Source organism: Cucumis melo, chromosome 11, assembly GCF_025177605.1.
Source record: "Cucumis melo cultivar AY chromosome 11, USDA_Cmelo_AY_1.0, whole genome shotgun sequence".
Taxonomy (NCBI): Eukaryota; Viridiplantae; Streptophyta; class Magnoliopsida; order Cucurbitales; family Cucurbitaceae; genus Cucumis; species Cucumis melo.
The window spans coordinates 30,984,629-31,008,366 of record NC_066867.1 but is presented as its reverse complement, the minus strand read 5'-3'; the positions used below and the strand labels follow the sequence as shown (position 1 = coordinate 31,008,366).

Sequence of the window (23,738 nt, the reverse complement as noted above, 5' to 3'; positions counted from 1 at the left end):
AATTTTGGTATCATCTTAAAAGATAAAAAGGTTAAATGTTGATTAGTTAAATTTAGAACAACTAAGTTAATAAGGTATTTAAAAATCATCTAATTTCTTTTTCAATTGCCATAGTTTCAAAGAGGATAAGATAAGACATAATTTAATTGTTAGTTCTTCCTCTATTGGTGGTCGTAATTTTTTTTTTTTCTTTTAAATAGATCATATTATTGAAACATAATTCGTTTTATTGTTTGCATTAGATTTCACTCTCTTTTTCCAATTACCTCTAAATTATGACAAATTAGTAATTATTATTATACAAAGCTTTAATTTTTTTTTTTATTAATTGAATATAATTGCTTTGTAAAATTACTATTACATGCCTTTATGTTCTTCTCATCTTCCTATAATACTAATTAACGATACCCTTTTAGGTTTATTCATCCTTTCTTTTTAGAAAACGATTTTCCACATACATTATGATTATTATTTAAAATAATTCACTATGTTTCAAGAACCATATAATACAATATGATATGACATATGTGAGGTTCACCAAGTTAAACACATAAACTCTGTCTCTTCATTTCAAGAAGAAAAAGCTACATCAGTGTAAAAGAATAAAGATTAGAGAAGTCAGAATGTATATAAGGAAGAAATAATATTTTGAATTTTTATGAAGGGGTAAATAGGACTATAAATGAAGATGTAGTCAGGAAACTAATGGCTCTCAATAAAATTTGGGATTATTTGAGATGAAACTCCTCAGTAGCCAGGAAACAATGGTGGAGGCGGTGATGCGTATTGGAAACCGATATTTGGTGGAAGGATCACATCCTCGAATGATGGCGGTGGAGAAGAATCGAGAGGAGGAGGAGGAGATGAAGTTGGAGGTGGTGGAAATTGGACTGGTGGTGGTGGGGAGTAAACGCGTGGTGGTGGAGACTGAACAAGGGGTGGTGGTGGGGATTGGACAGGAGGAGGTGGGGAATGAACTAGCGGTGGAGGAGAGAAGACTGGTGGTGGTGGAGGAGAAGGGACCGGTGGTGGTGGGGGAGAGGAGACCGGTGGTGGTGGGGGAGAGGAGACTGGTGATGGTGGGGAGTGAACTGGTGGTGGAGGAGAGAAGACCGGTGGGGGTGGGGAGTGAACCGGTGGCGGTGGAGAGTGAACTGGTGGTGGAGGAGAAGAGACCGGTGGTGGTGGGGAGTGAACTGGTGGTGGAGGAGAGGAGACCGGTGGTGGTGGGGAGTGAACTGGTGGTGGAGGAGAGGAAACTGGCGGTGGGGGAGATTGAACTGGTGGTGGAGGAGAGGAGACTGGTGGTGGCGGAGAGTAAACTGGTGGTGGAGGAGAGGAGACTGGTGGTGGGGGAGAGTGAACTGGTGGTGGAGGAGAAGAGATCGGTGGTGGTGGGGAATGGACTGGTGGTGGAGGAGAGTGGACAGGTGGTGGTGGGGAATAAACTGGGGTTGGTGGTGAGTGAACTGGTGGTATGAGAGATTCAACCGGAGATGAAATAGGTGGTGAGAATGGAACCGAGGTTGGTGGTGTAGACTCAACTGGAGATGGTGGTGATGATGGAATAGAGGTCTCACTTGGAGATGGTGGGGTGACCACTGAAGGTGGTTGAGACTGATCATATGGATCCTCAGGAGTCGACGGTACACCAGGAGAACTCGACCCACCACCACAATTGCCACATTCCACTGATTTCTTCAAGACAGTGCTACATTTGTTTGCATCTTTTTGCACTGGTCGATTTGCCAAACAATTTTGGCCATCATTAAAGGCCTTCTCTGATCCTTTAGATGCAACACACGTTGTATCTTGCCCATCAAAGTAATTGAAGGAGAAAGTGAAGTTAGCCAATTTAGGCAACTTGCAAAGGCCTGCAGAGACAGAGCCCCTTAACTCATTGTTGCTAACGTCCAAAATCTCCAAATTTTGGAGGCCAGACAAGGATTCCGGCAATTGACCTGTGAAGCCATTGCCGCTGACGTCGAAGACTGTGAGATTGACGAGGTTTCCGATCTCAGGTGGGAAACAGCCGCCGAGCTTGTTGCCGAGGAAGAGAATTTGATTGAGGTTAGACATTTGGCCAATGGTGCTAGGAATGCAGCCGTGGAATTCGTTGTTGGCAAAGGAGAGAACAGACACGGTGGAATTTCCAATGGTTTCAGGGATTAGAGAATTGAATCTGTTGTTATTTAAGAAGATGGCGTCAAACTCCTTGGTGAAGAGTGTGGAGGGGATTTCTCCTTCGAAGTCATTGTACCTGAGATCGAGGTACTTCGCACTTGGCCATTCCAGGACAACGAGAGGAAAATGGCCAACGAAGCGGTTGTTACTGACATCAAACTCAAACATGAGTACAAGCTTGGAGAAGCTAGAAGGAATGATCCCACAAAATCGGTTAGAGTTAATATGGAAGAGAGCCAAGTCGGTCAAAAGCCCAAGTTCCGGAGGCAAGTACCCTGCAATGTCACCATGGTTCAAATCAATGCCAGCCACAACCTCAATGTTTGGGTTATCAAGCGCCGGAGCACAGAAGACGCCGGTGTAAGAACAAACATCGACACCAACCCAATTGGCAGTCATGTTTTGTGGGTCGGAATAAATAGCTAATTTCCATGCTTGAAGGGCTACATAAGCCATCTTCAACCTCTCGTTTGGAAAAGTGTCAGCAATGTCAAGTTTGTATTTGTAGTCATTGGGGAGTTCATCATGTTGTTTTAGAGTCAATAGTTGACGACGAATAAGATATGAAGCTTCAACTTCTGAGATAGAGACAGAGATAGATGGGAGAGAGAAGAAGAAAAAAAGAATAATAAGAAAGCAAGCATGATAAGCTTGCTTTCTATGAAGAGAAGCCATGGTGAAATGGGTTGTCGCTGTGTTCCAATATGGAACCCATTTCCCCTTTTTAAACCCATTCTTCTTTAACCATTTTTTTGTTTGTTTGTTTGTATGGTGATTGTTTTGCAAATTAAATGGTTTTGTGGATTGGGATTCTTTTTCGCCTTCTGCCAAATCAAATTCCTATTTTTTTGGATTGTGTTTGGTTGTGGTCTTTCCAATCTTTTCCTTTTGCTTTCTTTAATTAGTATGTGACTTCGTCAATTGCATTATAATTAGAAGACACAGAAAATATCATTGGACTTCATTCAAAGACATTCTCCTTTTGTTTTTCTTTCCACCAATTTCTCATTTTTAAATAAAAAACTTTCATTCATAAACATTCAAATAATATATAATATATAAGTCTCGAAACTTTATATTTTATATCTGTTAAGAAAGTGCTTTAGGATTGAAACATGCTCATGTGTGTTTATCTTTGTTAAGTTAATTTAGTCCAAGTTTGTTCCTATTTCTTAGGAATTAGTCATTCATGATTTGTAATCATGGAGAAAGTCTAGGGTCATGTTGATTAGTGGAGAAAGTTTAGGGTCATGATGTTAGTGGAGAAAGTTTAGGGTCATGATGTTAGTGGGTAGTTATTTTTAAGACTTTAAATACTGTATTTTTTCTTTGAATGTAATTGAAATGAATTTGTCTTCAATTTTCCATTGCAATATTTATTTTTACTCTAGAAAATAACAATTGGTATCAGAGCTCTCTTCTTAAGGGATCTGTGAGTGTGAGTTGTTGTGTCATGGACGCCATAACAAGTTCTAGTTTCACTTCAATTTCTCCATTGATATTTGATGGAGACAACTACCAAGTTTGGGCAGTTCGTATGGAAGCTTATATGGAAGCTTTGGACATTTGGGAAGCAGTGGAAGAGGATTATGAAATTCCTGCTCTTCCAGACAATCCTACCATGGCACAAATCAAAGCGCAAAAGGAGAAGAAGACAAAGAAATCCAAGGCAAAGGCATGTCTGTTTGCTGCAGTCTCATCTACTATCTTCACTAGAATTATGACTCTGAGATCAGCATATGAGATATGGAATTATCTCAAGTCAGAATATGAGGGAGATGAAAGAATCAAAGGAATGCGTGTGCTAAACTTGATTCGAGAATTCGAGTTGCAGAAGATGAAGGAAACAGAATCAATTAAAGAGTATTCTGTTAGGTTATTGGACATTGCAAACCAAATCAGATTACTTGGTTCTGTGTTCAAGGACTCAAGAATTGTAGAAAAAATTCTTGTATCAGTGCCTGAAAAATTTGAGGCATCTATTTCTGCCTTAGAAAATACCAAAGATTTGACTCAAATCACTCTTGCAGAGATACTCAATGCTTTGCAAGCGCAGGAACAAAGAAGAGCCATGAGGCAAGAAGGTGCTGTTGAAGGAGCCTTGCCAGCGAAGCATCATGAGAACGTTAGGAACAATAAGAAGAAGAAGTTTTTCAAGAAGAATCAAATTTCTACTAGAGAATCTTCAACTTACAACAAAGCAGGAGTCAAGAAGGGATCCTATCCTCCCTGTTCACATTGCAATAAACAGGGTCATCCTCCTTTTAAATGCTGGAGGAGACCAAACGCCAAGTGCACCAAATGTAACCAAATGGGGCATGAAGCTGTAATTTGCAGGAACAATAATCAACAACAAGGTGTAGAGGCCAAAATTGCTTATCAGGAGGAGGAGGAGGAGGATCAATTGTTTGTGGCAACATGCTTCGTGGGTGGTGAGTCAAATGAAAGCTGGCTGATTGACAGTGGATGTACCAACCATATGACTCATGACAAGGAGTTGTTTAAAGATCTGAAGCCAACAAATATCACCAAAGTCAGAATTGGCAATGGAGACTACATCTCAGTCAAAGGAAAGGGGACTATTGCGATTGCCAGTTGTAAAGGTACAAAGCATATACAAGATGTTCTTTTTGTACCTGACATTAACCAAAATTTGTTGAGTGTGGGTCAACTTATTGAAAAAGGTTTTAAAGTTACTTTTGAAAATGAATATTGCTTGATTAAGGATGCAGCAAATCAAGATATTTTCAAAGTAAAAATGAAAGGAAAAAGTTTTTCACTTAATCCTTTAGAGGAGAAGCAATCTGTTTTTGCTCTCAAAGAAGATGAAACACAGCTTTGGCACAAAAGAGTCGGTCACTATCATCATCAAGGGCTGCTACAACTAACGGAGTTGGCACTTGATTTTCCCAAGCTTAGTGAAGAAATCTCAAGCTGCAAAGCATGTCATTTTGGAAAGCAAAATAGGAAGTCATTTCCCAAGTCATCTTGGAGAGCCACTAAAAAATTGCAGCTCATTCACACAGATGTTGCAGGTCCTCAGAGAACACCTTCTTTAAAAGGTAGTCTCTATTATATTGCTTTTATTGATGACTTCACCAGAATGTGCTGGATTTTTTTCTTGAAGTTTAAATCAGAGGTTGCTCATGTCTTTTGGAAGTTCAAGGCAAGAGTTGAAAATGAAAGTGGTTGCAAAATTCAAATGGTAAGGTCTGACAATGGGAAGGAGTATGTTTCGGCAGAATTTGACAAGTTTTGTGAAGATTCAGGCATAAAACATCAACTTACAGCTCCTTACACTCCTCAACAAAATGGAGTTAGTGAGAGGAGAAATAGATACATCATGGAGATGACAAGATGCATGCTGCATGAAAAGAGTTTGCCAAAGAAGTTTTGGGCAGAGGCAGCAAATACAGCTGTATTTCTTCAAAATAGGCTTCCCACAAAAGCATTGAAGGAAAAGACACCATTTGAGGCATGGTATGGGTACAAACCATCATTGAAATTTCTCAAAGTATTTGGTTGTTTGTGTTTCACTCATGTTCCACAGAGCAAGCGTGACAAACTTGATAGGAGAGCTTCACCGGGTGTCTTTATAGGCTATAGTTCTATCAGCAAAGCCTATAAAATTTTCCAACCACAAACTGGAAAGATTGTCGTGAGCAGGGATGTTCACTTCGAGGAAGATGAAGAGTGGAACTTTGATGATGCAGAGAAGAAAGGTCAGACCTTGGAAAAGATGAAATTCAAGTTTTTTGATTCAAGCATTGAAGAGGAAGATGACAGGCAGAATGAAATAGTAGATGATGCTTCCGTGAGAGGAACAAGGTTGCTTTCTGATATTTATGAAAGGTGCAATGTTGCTGTGTGTGAACCTGCAAACTATGCAGAAGCAAAGAAAGATCAAAGGTGGATAGCTGCAATGGAGGAGGAGTTGTCAATGATAGAGAAGAACAAAACTTGGATCCTTGTTGACAGACCTCAAGATAGGAAGGTAATTGGAGTTAAATGGGTGTTTAGAACCAAGCTTAATGCTGATGGCTCGATTAACAAGCACAAAGCCAGGCTTGTGGTTAAAGGGTATGCTCAAATCTTTGGTGTTGATTACTCTGATACTTTTGCTCCTGTTGCTAGAATGGACACAATCAGGTTACTATTTGCAATAGCTGCACAAAAGGGGTGGAAATTGTATCAGTTGGATGTCAAATCAGCTTTTTTGAATGGTGTCTTACAAGAAGAAATTTATGTTGAGCAGCCCGAAGGATGTGAGAAGCAAGGTGAAAGAAATAAAGTCTATCTTCTCAAGAAGGCTCTTTATGGTTTAAAACAAGCTCCAAGAGCTTGGTATAGCAAAATTGATGAACATTTACTGAGCTTGGGATTTTTGAAAAGTCTATCAGAATCAACCTTATATGTTAAGCACAATGGTACTAACATTCTTATTGTTTCACTGTATGTTGATGACCTACTGGTTACAGGAAACAATGCAGATCATATTCAAAATTTCAAATGGGAGATGATGAAGATGTTTGAAATGACAGATCTCGGGCTCATGTCCTACTTCCTTGGCATAGAGATCAAGCAAGGGCAAGGTGAAGTTTTCATTTGCCAGAAAAAATATGCAAAGGAAATACTAAAGAAGTTTAAGATGGATGAGTGTAAGGCTGTAAGCACTCCAATGAATCAAAAAGAGAAGTTGTGCAAAGAAGATGGTGCTGACAAAGTTGATGAAGGATATTTTAGGAGTTTAATTGGTTGCTTGATGTATCTCACAGCAACAAGACCTGATATTTTGAATGCTGTGAGTATTTTGTCTCGTTTCATGCATTGTGCAAGTGAATTACATCTTAAGGCAGCAAAAAGAGTGATACGATATGTCAAAGGCACAAGTGATTTTGGTGTTAAGTTCACTAGGGGCAAGGAGTTCAAACTGATTGGTTTTTCTGATAGTGATTGGGGAGGTTCCATTGATGATATGAGAAGCACTTTAGGTTACTGTTTTACTCTTAGCTCTGGTGTTTTCTCTTGGAGCTCGAAAAAGCAAGAGATTGTAGCCCAGTCCACTGCTGAAGCAGAATTTATTGCTGCAACAGCTACTGCCAATCAAGCTTTATGGCTGAGGAAAATTTTACTTGACCTTGATCTGGAGCAGAAGAAAAGCACGGAGATTCTTGTTGATAACAAAGCGGCTATTGCTATTTCTCATAATCCTGTGTTTTATAAGAAGACTAAACATTTTAACATCAAGTTATTTTTTTTAAGGGAAGTGCAGAAAAGTGGAGAGGTGATTCTTGTCTACTGCAAAACAGAAGATCAAGTTGCAGACATATTAACTAAACCGTTGCCTACTTGCAAGTTCGAGTTTCTAAGGTCAAAACTTGGTGTTTGCAACTCCTAAAGCAAGGAGGAGTGTTAAGAAAGTGCTTTAGGATTGAAACATGCTCATGTGTGTTTATCTTTGTTAAGTTAATTTAGTCCAAGTTTGTTCCTATTTCTTAGGAATTAGTCATTCATGATTTGTAATCATGGAGAAAGTCTAGGGTCATGTTGATTAGTGGAGAAAGTTTAGGGTCATGATGTTAGTGGAGAAAGTTTAGGGTCATGATGTTAGTGGGTAGTTATTTTTAAGACTTTAAATACTGTATTTTTCTTTGAATGTAATTGAAATGAATTTGTCTTCAATTTTCCATTGCAATATTTATTTTTACTCTAGAAAATAACAATATCTAATAAGTCCTTAAACTTTTTACATCTTCCTAATAGGAACGTGGTAATTTTTATCGAGAACAAATAGAATTCAAATTCTTTTATCATTTAATGTAATCGTTAAACCCACCCATTACTACTAATAAACATAATGAGATACATATATAAGTTTATATTATAAATATATATACATTTCTTTATAATTATTTTAAACCATAACGAAATTTAGGAGTTGAAAGTCTTGACATCACTGGCCAAATTATTTAATTTATCATATATTTGATGTTGAAATATATTTGGGGTGTATAAATTTGAATTATTTTCTGAATTCACAATTGTTAGACAATGAAATACTTTTACATTCAACATCTACCCTTCAAGTAATTATGAAAATAAATATAATATGTGGTAATAAAATAATTATTACTATTAATATTTTTGCTCAATAATAAAATAATTGAATGTCGTGAAATTTCGTCAAATCTCCTAAAAAGAAACTTCACATCAATGAAGATAGGTAACGAATATTACAAACAATGACTAAGTATTTCAATCTCTAGAGAAGAAAATTATACTAATTATAGCGTTAGAGTTATACTTACTTTAACCATACATACATAATTATGAGGTTATAAACATAATACACAAATAGGCCTTTAATGTTGAAGACAAACTAATATCAAGAGTGACATCTTAGTATAACTCTAATAATAGTAGTTGTGAAACGATATAAAAACAAACTAATTTAATATCATCCCTAGGAGGACATTATTGGAAGAATTTTTGTTTTTTAAAAGTCGAGAAAGTGAAAAATAAAATGAGAGAAGAAAAATAAGAAAGCATCTTTAGATTTTTTAAAAAATACACATCATTTTAATTAAAGAAAAAAAAAACAATGTCAATTTACTTTAATTACGTAAATGAAACAATCAACAGATGAGAGACCAAAATGTCACCAAACTCAAACTTAAAATAGATGTATTTTTCTTCATAGGTCGGGAACCCTTGACGCTTGTGGAGATAAATTGCTCACACGCTAAAAGTGACATATGGACAAAGAATGCATTTTTCATTCGAGTTTTTCTTTCCATTTATTATCATTATATATATATGTATATATATAGACACACACTCACACACATATATGATAGTAAACTGTTATGTATGATATGAATAACTCAATATGTTTATATGTAATTTAATTCAAAAGGTTTAAGATATTTTTTAATGAAGAATTAACGGTAAAGAAGGATTGATGATGAAAACTATACTATGTTTTAATGGCTAAGTTTCTACTTCTTTTTTCCTCCTCATTTTTAATTAATTAAAAAAAAAAACTACATTTCCTAACAATTTTCCCTAATTTTTTTATTCTTATTTTTTAGATATATTTTTTAAAATTTGAAAAGTTTAAATCACTTAATTCTTTTTTACTTAAAGCGGCAAAATTAAGTATCAAGAAACATATTAATTAAATGGAAACAATTAAAAATATATATATTGACTACTTTAAATAGAAAAATTGTCTATTGAATTATAAATCTAGCAAAATAACAAAAGAAAAAAAAAAAAACAAGGCATTGATCGAGTGTGACTTCTACGTTATGACGTTTTGAAGTTCGCTAATCTTTTTGGGGATGTTCAGTTTCCGTTTTGTTCTAAAAACTTGTAATTTGGCAATGCACACAGTGGCTATGTTGAATGTTTTAATAAGGCTTTTTCTGGTTTGGATGATGAAGGTTGGTGCTTCAAAGGGGTTGTGATATATATGAGGTTCATTGTCCACTATTATTAATGGGAAGTCTTTGTAATTAGTTTTCTCTTGGTTTATATGTTATTTCCTCTTAAGAAACTGAGGTGAAATTAAAGTTAATTAATTTTAGAAAAGAAAGAAAAACAATTTAAATGTTAAATCATGTTTAAAAAAAAAAAGTGAAATCAATGGTATTCTCAATTTAAACAATTTAGGCCATGTGCTTTTACATTTAATATATGTTAATTTTATTGTTCTAGTTTGTAATTTGTAATAATTTTTATTACTTTTAAAATCAAGTAATAATCTTTCATAATAAATTTGAATTGGTGTATGTAATTAATAAAGGAATATGAGGACCAAAATGAATTCTATTGAAGATTTCATGTGATTTATAAGATTTGTTTCGAAGCTCCATCTTCTTGATAGCTATTTAAGTAATAATTTTAGTATTTATTAGTTATCATATGGTCATGTATCATGACACACTCAATATATATACACACATAACTAAATGATATATAAGAATATATATACTTTAATTCATATAGTTAAAGTGGATAAAAATTTGTCTCTTCATTTCACTAAGAAGATCGAAGCTACACTAATAAGAAAAATTAAAGATGTCAGATGTATATGAAGAAGAAATAATATTTTGAATTTTTATGAAAGAGTAAATAGGGTTACAATTGAACATGATGTAGTCATAAACTAATGGCTCTCAATAACACTTCAGATTATTTGAGATGAAACTCCTCAGTAACCGGGAAACAACGGTGGAGGCGGTGATGCATATTCGAAGCCGATATTTGGTGGAAGGATCACGTCTTCAAATGATGGTGGTGGTGAAGAATTGATTGAGGGAGAAGGAGGAGGAGATGCGGTCGGAGGTGGTGGAGATTGAACTGGTGGTGGTGGGGAGTAAACAGGTGGTGGTGGAGGAGAGTAGACAGGTGGGGGTGGAGAGTAAACAGGTGGTGGTGGAGAATGGATTGGTGGAGGTGGAGAGTAGACAGGTGGCGGTGGAGAATGGACTGGTGGGGGTGGAGAGTAAACGGGAGGTGGTGGGGAATGGATTGGGGGTGGTGGAGAGTGGGCCGGTGGGAGTGGAGAATGGACAGGTGGTGGTGGAGAGTGAACGGGAGGTGGTGGAGAGTGGACGGGGGGTGGTGGAGAATGGACCGGTGGTGGTGGAGAATGGACCGGAGGAGGTGGAGAGTGAACCGGTGGAGGTGGAGAGTGAACTGGTGGTGGAGGAGAGGAAACCGGTGGTGGTGGTGAGTGAACAGGGGGTGGAGGAGAGTGGACGAGGGGTGGTGGGGAACGAACCGGTGGTGGAGGAGAAGAATAGACTGGTGGTGGTGGTAGGGGAGATGAACTAGGTGTTTCAATGGTAGGTGGTGAGGATGAAGTCGAGGTTGGTGGTGAAGACTCAACTGGAGACGGTGGTGATGATGGAACAGAGGTCTCACTTGGAGATGGTGGGGTGACCACCAGAGGTGGTGGAGATCTATATCTTGGTGATGGAGACTGATCATATGGATCCTCAGGAGTCGACGGTACACCAGGAGAACTCGACCCACCACCACAGTTGCCACATTCCATTGATTTCTTCAAGACAGTGCTACATTTGTTTGCATCTTTTTGCACTGGTCGATTTGCCAAACAATTTTGGCCATCATTAAAGACCTTCTCTGATCCTTTAGATGCAACACACGTCGTATCTTGCCCATCAAAGTAATTGAAGGAGAAAGTGAAGTTAGCCAATTTAGGCAACTTGCAAAGGCCTCCAGAGACAGAGCCCCTCAATTCATTGTTGCTAACGTCCAAAATCTCCAAATTTTGAAGGCCAGACAAGGATTCTGGCAATTGACCTATGAAGCCATTGCTGCTGACGTCGAAGACTGTGAGATTGATGAGGTTTCCGATCTCAGGTGGGAAACAGCCGCCGAGCTTGTTGCCAAGGAAGAGAATTTGATTGAGGTTAGACATTTGGCCAATGGTGCTAGGAATGCAGCCATGGAATTCGTTGTTGGCAAAGGAGACAACAGAGACGGTGGAGTTTCCAATGGTTTCAGGGATTAGAGAATTGAATCTGTTGTTGTTTAGGAAGATGGCGTCGAACTCCTTGGTGAAGAGTGTGGAGGGGATTTCTCCTTCGAAGTCATTGTACCTGAGATCGAGGTACTTCGCACTTGGCCATTCCAGGACAACGAGAGGAAAATGGCCAACGAAGCGATTGTTGCTAACATCAAACTCAAACATGAGTACGAGCTTGGAGAAGCTAGAAGGAATGATCCCACAAAATCGGTTAGAGTTAATATGGAAGAGAGCCAAGTCGGTCAAAAGCCCAAGTTCCGGAGGCAAGTACCCTGCAATGTCACCATGGTTCAAATCAATGCCAGCCACAACCTCAATGTTTGGGTTATCAAGCGCCGGAGCACAGAAGACGCCGGTGTAAGAACAAACATCGGCGCCAACCCAATTGGCAGTCATGTTTTGTGGGTCGGAATAAATAGCTAATTTCCATGCTTGAAGGGCTACATAAGCCATCTTCAACCTCTCATTTGGAAAAGTGTCGGCAATGTCAAGTTTGTATTTGAAGTCATTGGGGAGTTCATCATGTTGTTTTAGAGTCAATAATTGACGACGAGTAAGATATGAGGCTTCAACTTCTGAGATAGAGACATATAAAGATGGGAGAGAGAAAAAGAGGAAAAGAATAATAAGAAAGCAAGCATGATAAGCTTGCTTTCTATGAAGGGAAGCCATGGTGAAATGGGTTGTCGCTGTGTTCCAATATGGAACCCATTTCCCCTTTTTAAACCCATTCTTCTTTAACCATTTTTTTGTTTGTTTGTTTGTATGGTGATTGGTTTGCAAATTAAATGGTTTTGTGGATTGGGATTCTTTTTCGCCTTCTGCCAAATCAAATTCCTATTTTTTTTGGATTGTGTTTGGTTGTGAGCTTTCTAATCTTTTCTTTTTGCTTTCTTTAGGATATAACTTCGTCAATTGCATTATAATTAGAAGAAGAAAAGATCATTGGACTTCATTCAAAGAAATTCTCTTTTTTTTTTTTTTTTTCCTTCCACTAATTTCTTTTGTATTTAGATAAAAAATTTTGGTTCATAAACACTCGGAACTTTATATCATATCTTGTATCTAATAAATATTAGTTTTTACTTTTCTATGTGAATTCATAGAATTCAAATTCTTTTATCATTTTATGTAATTGTTAAACATGCCGGTTACTAGTAATAAAAAAATGATATATATATATATATATACAATCATATACATTTCTTTATGATTATTTTAAACATGACAAAATTAGAGTTGATATCAATGATCAAGTTATTTAGTTTATCGCGATTGTTGAAGTATCTTTGGGCATATAAATTTGAATTTTTACAACTCTAATTTATAGTATAATCATATAAATTTATCACAAACAAAAAAAGAAAAAGTCAAGTTTTACGACTCGAAAATCAAAATGTTACTAAACTTAAATAACAATCATTTTGTAATACATATATATATATATATATATATATATATATAAAACTTTAAATTAAAAGGCTACTCATCTCGAAACATCTGGATAGTGCCAAAGAAATTAGTCTTCTATATCATACAGTCTTATTCTGTCACAGGAAAATAATATTTTGTATCCTTAGCTTATAGTATACTTAGATTTGATTAGATTATAAGAGTAATTTGATTAGATTTGCATACCAACGACTTACGAATTATCAAAAGTTTAGATTATAATAATTAGATATTTTTAAGTACAAAGATCTATTATAATTTAAAGGTGTCCATGGACAAAAACATAATTTAATTGATTAACGACCTATACTTTGTCTGCTAATTTTAATCAATCTGACCAAGCAAGCTATATATCCTAAAGAAAGCAAAAATGATGGGAAGATCAGAACCAAACACAAACCAAAAAAATAGGAAATAGAATTGGCAGAAGGCGAAAAAGAATCTCAATCCACAAAAGTACTTGCAACCATATAACTAACTTGAAGAGACAAAGAGAATGGGTTTAAAAAGGGTAAAATGGGGTCCCATGTTCCAATACAGCGACAACCATTTCACCATGGCTTCTCTTCACAGAAAGCAAGCTCACCATGCTTGCTTTCTTATTATTCTTTTTCTTTTCTTCTCTCTCCCATCTTTCTCTGTCTCTATCTCGGAAGCCGAAGCTTCGTATCTCACTCGTCGTCAACTATTGGCTCTAAAAGAACATGATGAACTCCCTGATGACTTTAAATATCAACTTGACATTGCCGACACTTTTCCAAATGAGAGGTTGAAGATGGCTTATGTAGCCCTTCAAGCATGGAAATTAGCTATTTATTCCGACCCACAAAACATGACTGCCAATTGGGTTGGCGCCGATGTTTGTTCTTACACCGGCGTCTTCTGTGCTCCGGCGCTTGATAACCCAAACATTGAGGTTGTGGCTGGCATTGATTTGAACCATGGTGACATTGCAGGGTACTTGCCTCCGGAACTTGGGCTTTTGACCGACTTGGCTCTCTTCCATATTAACTCTAACCGATTTTGTGGGATCATTCCTTCTAGCTTCTCCAAGCTTGTACTCATGTTTGAGTTTGATGTCAGTAACAACCGCTTCGTTGGCCATTTTCCTCTCGTTGTCCTCGAATGGCCAAGTGCGAAGTACCTCGATCTCAGGTACAATGACTTCGAAGGAGAAATCCCCTCCACACTCTTCACTAAGGAGTTCGACGCCATCTTCCTAAATAACAACAGATTCAATTCTCTAATCCCTGAAACCATTGGAAATTCCACCGTCTCTGTTGTCTCCTTTGCCAACAACGAATTCCACGGCTGCATTCCTAGCACCATTGGTCAAATGTCTAACCTCAATCAAATTCTCTTCCTTGGCAACAAGCTCGGCGGCTGTTTTCCACCTGAGATCGGAAACCTTGTCAATCTCACAGTCTTCGACATTAGCAGCAATGGTTTCACAGGTCAATTGCCAGAATCCTTGTCTGGCCTCCAAAATTTGGAGATTTTGGACGTTAGCAACAATGAATTGAGGGGTTCTGTCTCTGCAGGCCTTTGCAAGTTACCTAAATTGGCTAACTTCACTTTCTCCTTCAATTACTTTGATGGGCAAGATACGGCGTGTGTTGCATCTAAAGGATCAGAGAAGGTCTTTAATGATGGTCAAAATTGTTTGGCAAATCGACCAGTGCAAAAAGATGCAAACAAATGTAGCACTGTCTTGAAGAAATTAGTAGAATGTGGCAATTGTGGTGGTGGGTCAAGTTCTCCCGGTGTGCCGTCGACTCCTGAGGATCCATATGATCAGTCTCCATCACCAAGATACAGATCTCCACCACCTCCGGTAGTCACTCCACCATCTCCAAGTGAGACCTCTGTTCCATCACCACCACCAGTCTCCTCTCCTCCACCTCCTGTTCATTCACCACCACCCCCAGTCCACTCCCCACCTCCACCGGTTCACTCCCCACCTCCACCGGTTTACTCCCCACCACCTCCACCGGTCCACTCCCCACCACCTCCCGTCCACTCCCCACCCCCACCGGTCCACTCTCCACCACCACCGGTCCACTCTCCACCCCCACCGATCCATTCTCCACCTCCACCGGTCCATTCTCCACCTCCACCGGTCTACTCTCCACCTCCACCGGTTTACTCTCCACCACCACCGGTCCATTCTCCACCACCACCGGTTTACTCTCCACCCCCACCAGTCTATTCTCCGCCTCCACCTGTCTACTCCCCTCCACCACCAGTTCAATCTCCACCACCTCCGACTGCATCTCCTCCTCCTCCTGACTCTTCACCACCACCATCATTTGAAGATGTGCTCCTCCCACCAAATATCGGCTTCCAATACGCATCACCACCTCCACCATTGTTTCCCGGTTACTGAGGAGTATCATCTCAAATAATCTCGAGTTTTATTAAGAGCCAATAGCTTCATGACTACGATTGTAACCCTATTTACTCTTTCATAAAAATTCAAAATATTACTTCTTTCTTATATACATTTGACATCTTAAATTTTTCTTTTTAGTGTAGTTTTGATCTTCTTACTGAAATGAAGACACAAATTTTTATCACATAACTATTTGAACCGCAGTATATATATACACATATATAATTTAGTTGTGTCCGTATATTACTAAAATGGTTGCTTAAAATATGCTACCAAACTACTAAACATGTCTTTTTATTTTAGTTTCAAAAGTAATCAGTTGAAAACTCTGCCCATATCATGTGGTTCACATTAAAAATTCATAATGTATTTTAGTTATTATAATAATTTACAAGTTCCAAAATTTTGAACCATTGGAGAAAAATGTAACTGTTGGCTTCTTCAATGACATATATTTTAGGTTAATTTACTCTTTTTTCACAAAATTTTACCACATACTAAATACCTTTTGTTCTTTAGTACTCGAAGGGATAACAAGATTCGATCCACACTCTTTTTGATCCTTTAACATAACTTTTGGCAAGTTGAGTTATGTTTTCTTTCTTTTGTTAGTCAAGAAAAACGCATTAAATTTGCAATTCTAATTATTTTTCAAATAGTAATTCTTTTAACATCTAATAAATAGATACTATATAATTTTGATTTAATTATCAAGTTTAATTACCTGCAAAAAATATTTTAATGTTCTAAAATTACAGATTTCTCAAAAATATTAAGAGAGAAATTGTTCGAATAATTAAATTACCGAATTTGTATCTTAATATGTCAATATTGTAATGTACATATTTTAATGTTATTATTGATTACTACTTCCATTCAAATAAATTTTCTTCATATATTTTTTTTTTCTTTTAAGAAAGGTAAATGCAAGTATTCATTTAGTTTTTCTTTCCTTTTCTTTTTTCGTGCATTTCACATGTACATGGAAGAATTAATATACCAATTAAATGTTTATGTTTGTAACCACTCCTACCTTGAATATATGGATACATCCAAAATTTTATAATAAGCTACTATAATAAAAGCAATAAAAGAGAACTTTGTTTTAAATTTTATAATAAGCTACCATAGCTAGGGAGACAAACATAGCTTTGTTATTCTTTTCGTACCTTTAAATTAGAAAGAATACGGGTTCATCCCTTGAAAGACATGTTACCAAATTTTATGTATAATATTATTATCTATGAAAAATCATACATATGCATATTTGAGTTGGTGGTTGAATACCTATAATAAAGGCAAGCATGGTATTATCAAGTTATATTGGCAATTGATAATCACTATTTTCAATCAGCTGATGACTAAATAGCAATAATCTTAAACTAATTTATAAAGAGTTGTGAATTAGGAGAGATTTGGAATCGAAGAAGTTATGAACTCTTATGATCCCCACCGTAGAAAATAATGCGTAAAATTTTAATCAAATTCAAATCGTGCCTCACCAGCCATATAGTTTTTTTAAAAAAAAAAACTCTAATCTATTGGTAGAATTGGAGTTGAACTGATTGGTAAAATTGCCGTGTGGTGAAGAAGAGGAAAGAGTTCAAAAAGAAAATAAAAAAAGTTGGAGATCGTAAATAGTTTCGAAATTACCCACAATTGAATTGAATAGTTTAGTGTAATTGATATGATAAAAACAAAAACAAAACAAAACAAAACAAAATGTTTCAATTTTTTTTAGAAAATATAATTAACCAGAATATTTGGTGTTAGAAGATGAGTTGCAATCCATCCATTGAATTGAATAGAAGTTGCCATAAATCTAATCCTTGAAGTTAAGAAAATTCAAAGGCACTCGATGTTCAAAGAAATTGGGAGAAATTATTGCGAAGTAATAACCTGAAAGGGCTAGATAATATTTTCAAAAATTAAAAGAAAGAAAAAGGAAAAAAAAAAAAAAAAAAAAGGAATATCAGTTTCTTTCTCAATTGAGTACAGAATTTTGACATGGAAAAAGCTTTTGGCAGAAGAACAACAATTTGAGAATCTTCCATTGACAAACAGTCATAACCAAAAACATCACTTTCTCTTTCTCTTATTTTAGGAATTCCTCAAAAGTTACTTCACCGCTCGATCGAATCACAAAATAAAATATCAAATTAACTTAAACAACACATCATCAGATCAATGAAGAACGAAAGAACCTGTGCGAGGGATAAATCGGTAAGTAAATGTTTCCTTCTCAACTCGAAATCTTCAAAATAGAGCACGAGAATTCAACTCGATCGAGATAGATTACTCCGCCAAACAGGATTAGATCGGATCGAGGATGTTTCATTAAATCGCAGATCGGCCGAATTTAAAATTTAGGAAGTGGTCAACAAATGCAATAGCTAATAAAGTTATGAATCGGCGGGTAGAGAGATTTCTGAATGCTTTTATCCGGTGGAAGAAAGACGGCGGTTGTTAGATAGGCGATATGAAATGAAACGGCGGCAAGTGAAAACGATAGGTTTTGTAAGAAAGTTTATGGAAATTACGCTAATGAGTTACGTGTCATATTTATAGGCGTTGGTTTCATATTTGATCCAACGAATCTCTGTTTATGTTAGCTTAGCAACTCAATTATACCTAACCATTATGAATTCCAAAAATAATTATCTCAAATAAAATAATTCAATTTTTTTTATAAATTAAATAATTTTTTTCATGTTTAAAATAATCATGAAGAAATGTATATATTTATACTATAAACTTATATATTTGCGCGTATGTTTATTACTAGTAATTGGCATGTTTAAGAATTAGATGAAATGTTAAAAGAATTTGAATTCTATGAACTCACATGGAAAAATTATCATGATTGATTGAAAGTTCAATATTATTGAATAAAAAATGGTAAAATTTAACATTTATTTGACATATACTTAAAGTTTAAGGATTTATTAAATATGAAATCTAAATTTTGGGGATTTATATACTATATATTATTTTGAATGTTTATGAACCAAATTATGATTATGTAGAGTAAGAATGATGGTAGTGGGAATGAAAACAAAGGAGAATTTTTCTCGATGAAGTCCAGCCATCTTTCTCATTTTAATCCAATTGACGAAGTTATATCCTAAAGAAAGCAAAAAGAAAAGATTGGAAAGACCACAACCAAACACAATCCAAAAAAATAGGATTTTGATTTGGAAGAAAGGCGAAAGAGAATCTCAATCCACAAAAATCATTTGCAAACAGAAAAAAAAAAGGGTTAGAGAGATTGGGTTTAAAAAGGGAAACTTTGGGTCACATAGTCCAACACGACGACAACCCATTTCACCATGGCTTCTCTTCACAGAAAGCAAGCTAATCATGCCTGCTTTCTTCTTCTGCTTTTCCTCTTTCTCTCTCTCCCATCTCTCTCTCTCTCTATCTCGGAAGCCGAAGCATCGTATCTTACTCGTCGTCAACTATTGGCTCTAAAAGCACATGGTGAACTCCCTGATGACTTCAAATACGAACTTGACATTCCCGATACTTTTCCAAATGAGAGGTTGAAGAAGGCTTATGTAGCCCTTCAAGCATGGAAATTAGCTGTTTATTCAGACCCACAAAACATGACCGCCAACTGGGTTGGCGCCGATGTTTGTTCTTACATCGGCGTATTCTGTGCTCCAGCGCTTGATGACCCAAAAATTGAGGTTGTGGCTGGCATTGATTTGAACCATGGTGACATTGCAGGGTACTTGCCTCCAGAACTTGGGCTTTTGACCGATTTGGCTCTCTTCCATATTAACTCTAACAGGTTCTGTGGAATCATTCCTTCTAGCTTCTCCAAGCTTGTACTCATGTTTGAGTTTGATGTCAGTAACAACCGCTTCGTTGGCTACTTTCCTCTCGTTGTCCTCGAATGGCCGAGTGCGAAGTATCTCGATCTCAGATACAATGACTTCGAAGGAGAAATCCCCTCAACACTCTTCACCAAGGAGTTCGACGCCATCTTCCTAAACAACAACAGATTCAATTCTCTAATCCCTGAAACCATTGGAAATTCCACCGTCTCTGTTGTCTCCTTTGCCAACAACGAATTCCACGGCTGCATTCCTAGCACCATAGGCCAAATGTCTAACCTCAACCAAATTCTCTTTCTCGGCAACAAGCTCGGTGGTTGTTTCCCACCTGAGATCGGAAACCTCGTCAATCTCACAGTCTTCGACGTCAGCGGCAATGGCTTTATAGGTCAATTGCCAGAATCCTTGTCTGGCCTCCAAAAGTTAGAGATTTTAGATGTTAGCAACAATGAATTAAGGGGCTCTGTCTGTGGAGGCATTTGCAAGTTGCCTAAATTGGCTAACTTCACTTTCTCTTTCAATTACTTTGATGGAAAAGATGCGACGTGTGTTGCATCTAAAGGATCAGAGAAGATCTTTGATGATGGCCAAAATTGTTTGGCAAATCGACCAATGCAAAAAGATGCAAACAAATGTAGCACTATCTTGAAGAAATCAGTGGAATGTGGCAATTGTGGTGGTGGGTCGAGTTCTCCTGGTGTGCCGTCAACTCCTGAGGATCCATATGATCAGTCTCCATCACCAAGATATAGATCTCCACCACCTCCGGAGGTCACCCCATCATCTCCAAGTGAGACCTCTGTTCCATCGTCACCACCGTCTCCAGTTGAGTCTTCACCACCAACCTCAACTCCATCCTTACCACCTACCATTGAAACACCTACTTCATCTCCAGCTGAATCTCCCCTACCACCACCGCCAATCTATTCCCCTCCACCGCCACCAATTAGTTCCCCACCACCACCTATCCACTCTCCTCCACCCCCTGTTCACTCACCACCACCACCGGTCTCCTCTCCTCCACCTCCTGTTCACTCACCACCACCACCAGTTTCCTCTCCTCCACCACCGATTCACTCTCCACCTCCACCAGTTCACTCCCCACCTCCACCGGTTCACTCCCCTCCTCCACCGGTTCACTCCCCACCTCCACCTGTTCACTCTCCACCACCCCCCGTCTACTCTCCTCCCCCACCAGTTCATTCCCCACCACCGCCTGTCTACTCTCCACCCCCACCAGTCCATTCCCCACCACCGCCTGTCTACTCTCCACCCCCACCAATCTACTCTCCTCCACCACCAGTCCTCTCTCCACCTCCACCCATCTACTCTCCACCACCACCACCTGTTTACTCCCCACCGCCACCTGTTCAATCTCCACCACCTCCGACTGCATCTCCTCCTCCTCCCTCTTCCGATTCTTCACCACCACCATCATTTGAAGACGTGATCCTCCCACCAAATATCGGCTTCCAATATACATCACCGCCTCCACCAATGTTCCCCGGTTATTGAGGAGTCTCATCTCAAAAAATCGTAAGTTTTATTAAGAGCCATTAGTTTTATGACTACATCATGTTCAATTGTAACCTTGTTTACTCTTTCCTAAAAATTCAAAATATTACTTCTTTGTCATATACATTTGACATCTTTTTTTTTTTTATTAGTGTAGGTTCAATCTTCTTACTGAAATGAAGAGAAATTTTTTTTATCCACTTAACTATGTGCCTTGAAGTGTATATATTCTTACATATCATTTAGTTGTGCGTGTATACATATAAATATATATTAAGTATATCCTAATATAACATAACCATATGATAACTAATAATTACTAAAATAATCGCTTAAAATTTGCGATCAAGAACATGGAGCTTAGAAAATCATATAATGAGAGAAAGAGAGAATGGGGTACTTAAATAATTAGAAGTATTTAAAATAAGAAAAAAAAAATATAACAATGAATTAAAGAAAATAATGTAGACTTTGAAAGTAAAATTAAAAAAAAAAAAACAAAACAAAAACAAAAGTAGTAAATAATTAAGAACCAAAATTGGAATCCTAAAAAGTGTTATTTTTGACAACGTGTCCATCATAGGAGAGAAACTATAGTAAAAGAGAAAGAGCCCTATAAATAAGAACTCCTAAACCCTAAAACCTAATATATATAATTTTATCCTAACTTCTTCTCTTCAATTTAAACCCCCAAGGCCCAACCATCAATTTCAACACACAACCCCTCCTTATTTTAAATTTAAAATTCATGTTTTCACCTTTCAAACTATTCATCCCATAAACTCATCAAACATAACTTTTAAATTTTTACTATATCAGAACTAATTAAGTAACTTCCCTTATAAAGAAACATATATTAATTAAAGCCACAAAAACCGCATCCACAACTCCAATTCCTACCTCTACAATGTAGTTTTTTGTGACGAGATTTGCATTAAATTAACCGATGACAAATATAACTATGTCAACAATTACACTGAATACGAAGACAACTGACATTTATCATTCTTCACTCACACAATATCCATGCATTGGACTTTTGACAAAAATCCCTCACAATTGAGTAGTAATATAAATCAAATGAAATTTTCTATAGAACTCACTTTAAATCACTTATTTGTTCGTAAATTACATGCACCAATTCTCCAAATTAAATTGATTTAACGTAAGAATATAGTATTGATTTTGATTGTTTATGAAAAGAGAGAAAAAGAAAAAGATGATTTAACATTAAAATTAGATCCCAATTGAAAGAACTTAGAAGGTAAAAAAGTAAAGCCCACATTGGAATAAAAAAAAAAAAAAAAAAAAAACAAACACTTGGAGTTGCCACGTCACTCCCACCTGCTTCGGAAACATAATGAATTAAAAATATTTATCGTGTGTCCTCCACCTTATGATTATATCCCCATCACAACCGTCAATTTTTGTTGGCTACCTCCTGGGACCTACTCATCTAAAGATATCTTTTCTTAATCTTTTTCTTTTTTCTTTTCTTTTTTTTTTTTTTTTTTGCCGAACAATGTAATTAGCAATTTTCTAGTAGAAGAATATATTTTCTTTTTAGTTTTTATATTTTTAAAAACAAAAGAGTTCAAGAAAAATAATTAAAATATGTTTTATATACTAAATTATGTTTTTAGAAATAGTAAACCAAATTCATAACCAAACACAAATTTTGAATTTTAAATTTTAATTTTAAAATTATAAATCGTATACAAGAAAAAGAAAATTTTGTTTTTGTTTTGTCATGAATTCTTTATTTCCTAGAATAATTTCTTTTGATCATGAACAAAGGAAAATTCAATTTTTATTTATATTCATGGAGTTCATTTTTAGTTGTTTTCAAATATTTGTTATAAAAAAAATAAACTAAAATATTTATAAATATAGTAAAATTTTAATATGCTATAAATAGAGATAAGAATTTGTTGGGATTTACCTTTGATAATTTGTGATATTTTCCTATATTTTAAAACATTTTTAACATTTAAAATAATTTTTCTGAAATAATTTAGTTTTTTATTCTATTTTGCTATATTTATAATTTAACTAATCTTTTATTGTTTCTATTCAATCAATACATTTCTGGATGCTTAATTTTGCCGGCTTCTAAGCTATTGAAATTAAAAAATATTTATCTAGAAAATTATATATATATATATATATATATATATATATATAAAGAAAAAAAAAGGGAAAATAATTAGGAAATGTAATTGTTATAATTAAAAATTAGGAGGGAAAAAAGAATAGTAAGGTTAGAAGGGTTAGGGCCTTAAACATGGTATAGTTTTTTACTTTGGGTTGGAACCCCTTTTTAATTGTGGACCAAATTGTGTCCGCCACTCCTCATCCCTTCCTCCACTACCCGCTTCCCAAACCCCGTGTCTTACACGCTCCCTACTCTCTCAAGGTTAGGTTTCACCAATTCAATTTTTATTTTTTATATATAAATATATAAATACTACTTTTCTAAAACACAATTCCTAAACTACCCCTCCCTTCCCTTCCACCTCTAATTTATCCCCCCCCCCCCCCCCCCCCGGAGTTATCCTCTACCAACCACTCATACCATATTCCTTATCAAACTAACCTTTTGACCTACAACCAACGGCAGATTAAGGATCCATTTAGATTCTTCCTATGGAATCGCCCCCAGAGGATCCCCCTCTCCGCATAAAAAGGATATAAATAATATCACATATGTATGTAGTCTGTGTATGTATGTATATATATTATTAGATAGAATAATAAGTTTGGTTGAAAATCACTCCTACTCCTAATGTTTTATAAA

The 23,738-nt window shown here is 36.4% G+C and overlaps 3 protein-coding genes across 3 annotated transcripts; 1 reads left to right on the top strand and 2 right to left on the bottom strand.

Moving 5' to 3' along the window:
- Window positions 1-542: 542 nt before the first annotated feature.
- LOC103497703 (pollen-specific leucine-rich repeat extensin-like protein 1) lies at window positions 543-2,898 on the bottom strand. The gene has a single exon (XM_017046758.2). The coding sequence runs from the start codon at window positions 2,857-2,859 to the stop codon at window positions 748-750; it is 2,112 nt and encodes a 703-aa protein (XP_016902247.2). The 5' UTR covers window positions 2,860-2,898; the 3' UTR covers window positions 543-747.
- Window positions 2,899-10,200: 7,302 nt separating this feature from the next.
- LOC103498003 (pollen-specific leucine-rich repeat extensin-like protein 3) lies at window positions 10,201-12,513 on the bottom strand. The gene has a single exon (XM_008460453.3). The coding sequence runs from the start codon at window positions 12,413-12,415 to the stop codon at window positions 10,400-10,402; it is 2,016 nt and encodes a 671-aa protein (XP_008458675.2). The 5' UTR covers window positions 12,416-12,513; the 3' UTR covers window positions 10,201-10,399.
- Window positions 12,514-13,604: 1,091 nt separating this feature from the next.
- On the top strand, window positions 13,605-21,141 carry LOC103498004 (pollen-specific leucine-rich repeat extensin-like protein 3). The gene is made up of 2 exons (XM_051079294.1): window positions 13,605-15,512; window positions 18,890-21,141. The coding sequence occupies exons 1-2, from the start codon at window positions 13,692-13,694 to the stop codon at window positions 20,939-20,941; spliced, it is 3,873 nt and encodes a 1,290-aa protein (XP_050935251.1). The 5' UTR covers window positions 13,605-13,691; the 3' UTR covers window positions 20,942-21,141.
- Window positions 21,142-23,738: the final 2,597 nt, after the last annotated feature.

Bases quoted from the DNA above. Each gene is read 5' to 3' on its own strand.
- LOC103498003 (XM_008460453.3), bottom strand. From the start codon at position 12,415: ATGGCTTCCCTTCATAGAAAGCAAGCTTATCATGCTTGCTTTCTTATT.
- LOC103497703 (XM_017046758.2), bottom strand. From the start codon at position 2,859: ATGGCTTCTCTTCATAGAAAGCAAGCTTATCATGCTTGCTTTCTTATT.
- LOC103498004 (XM_051079294.1), top strand. From the start codon at position 13,692: ATGGGTTTAAAAAGGGTAAAATGGGGTCCCATGTTCCAATACAGCGAC. The intron at 15,513-18,889 runs GTGCTCCTCCCA...TGGGTCACATAG, and splicing joins CACCACCATCATTTGAAGAT to TCCAACACGACGACAACCCA.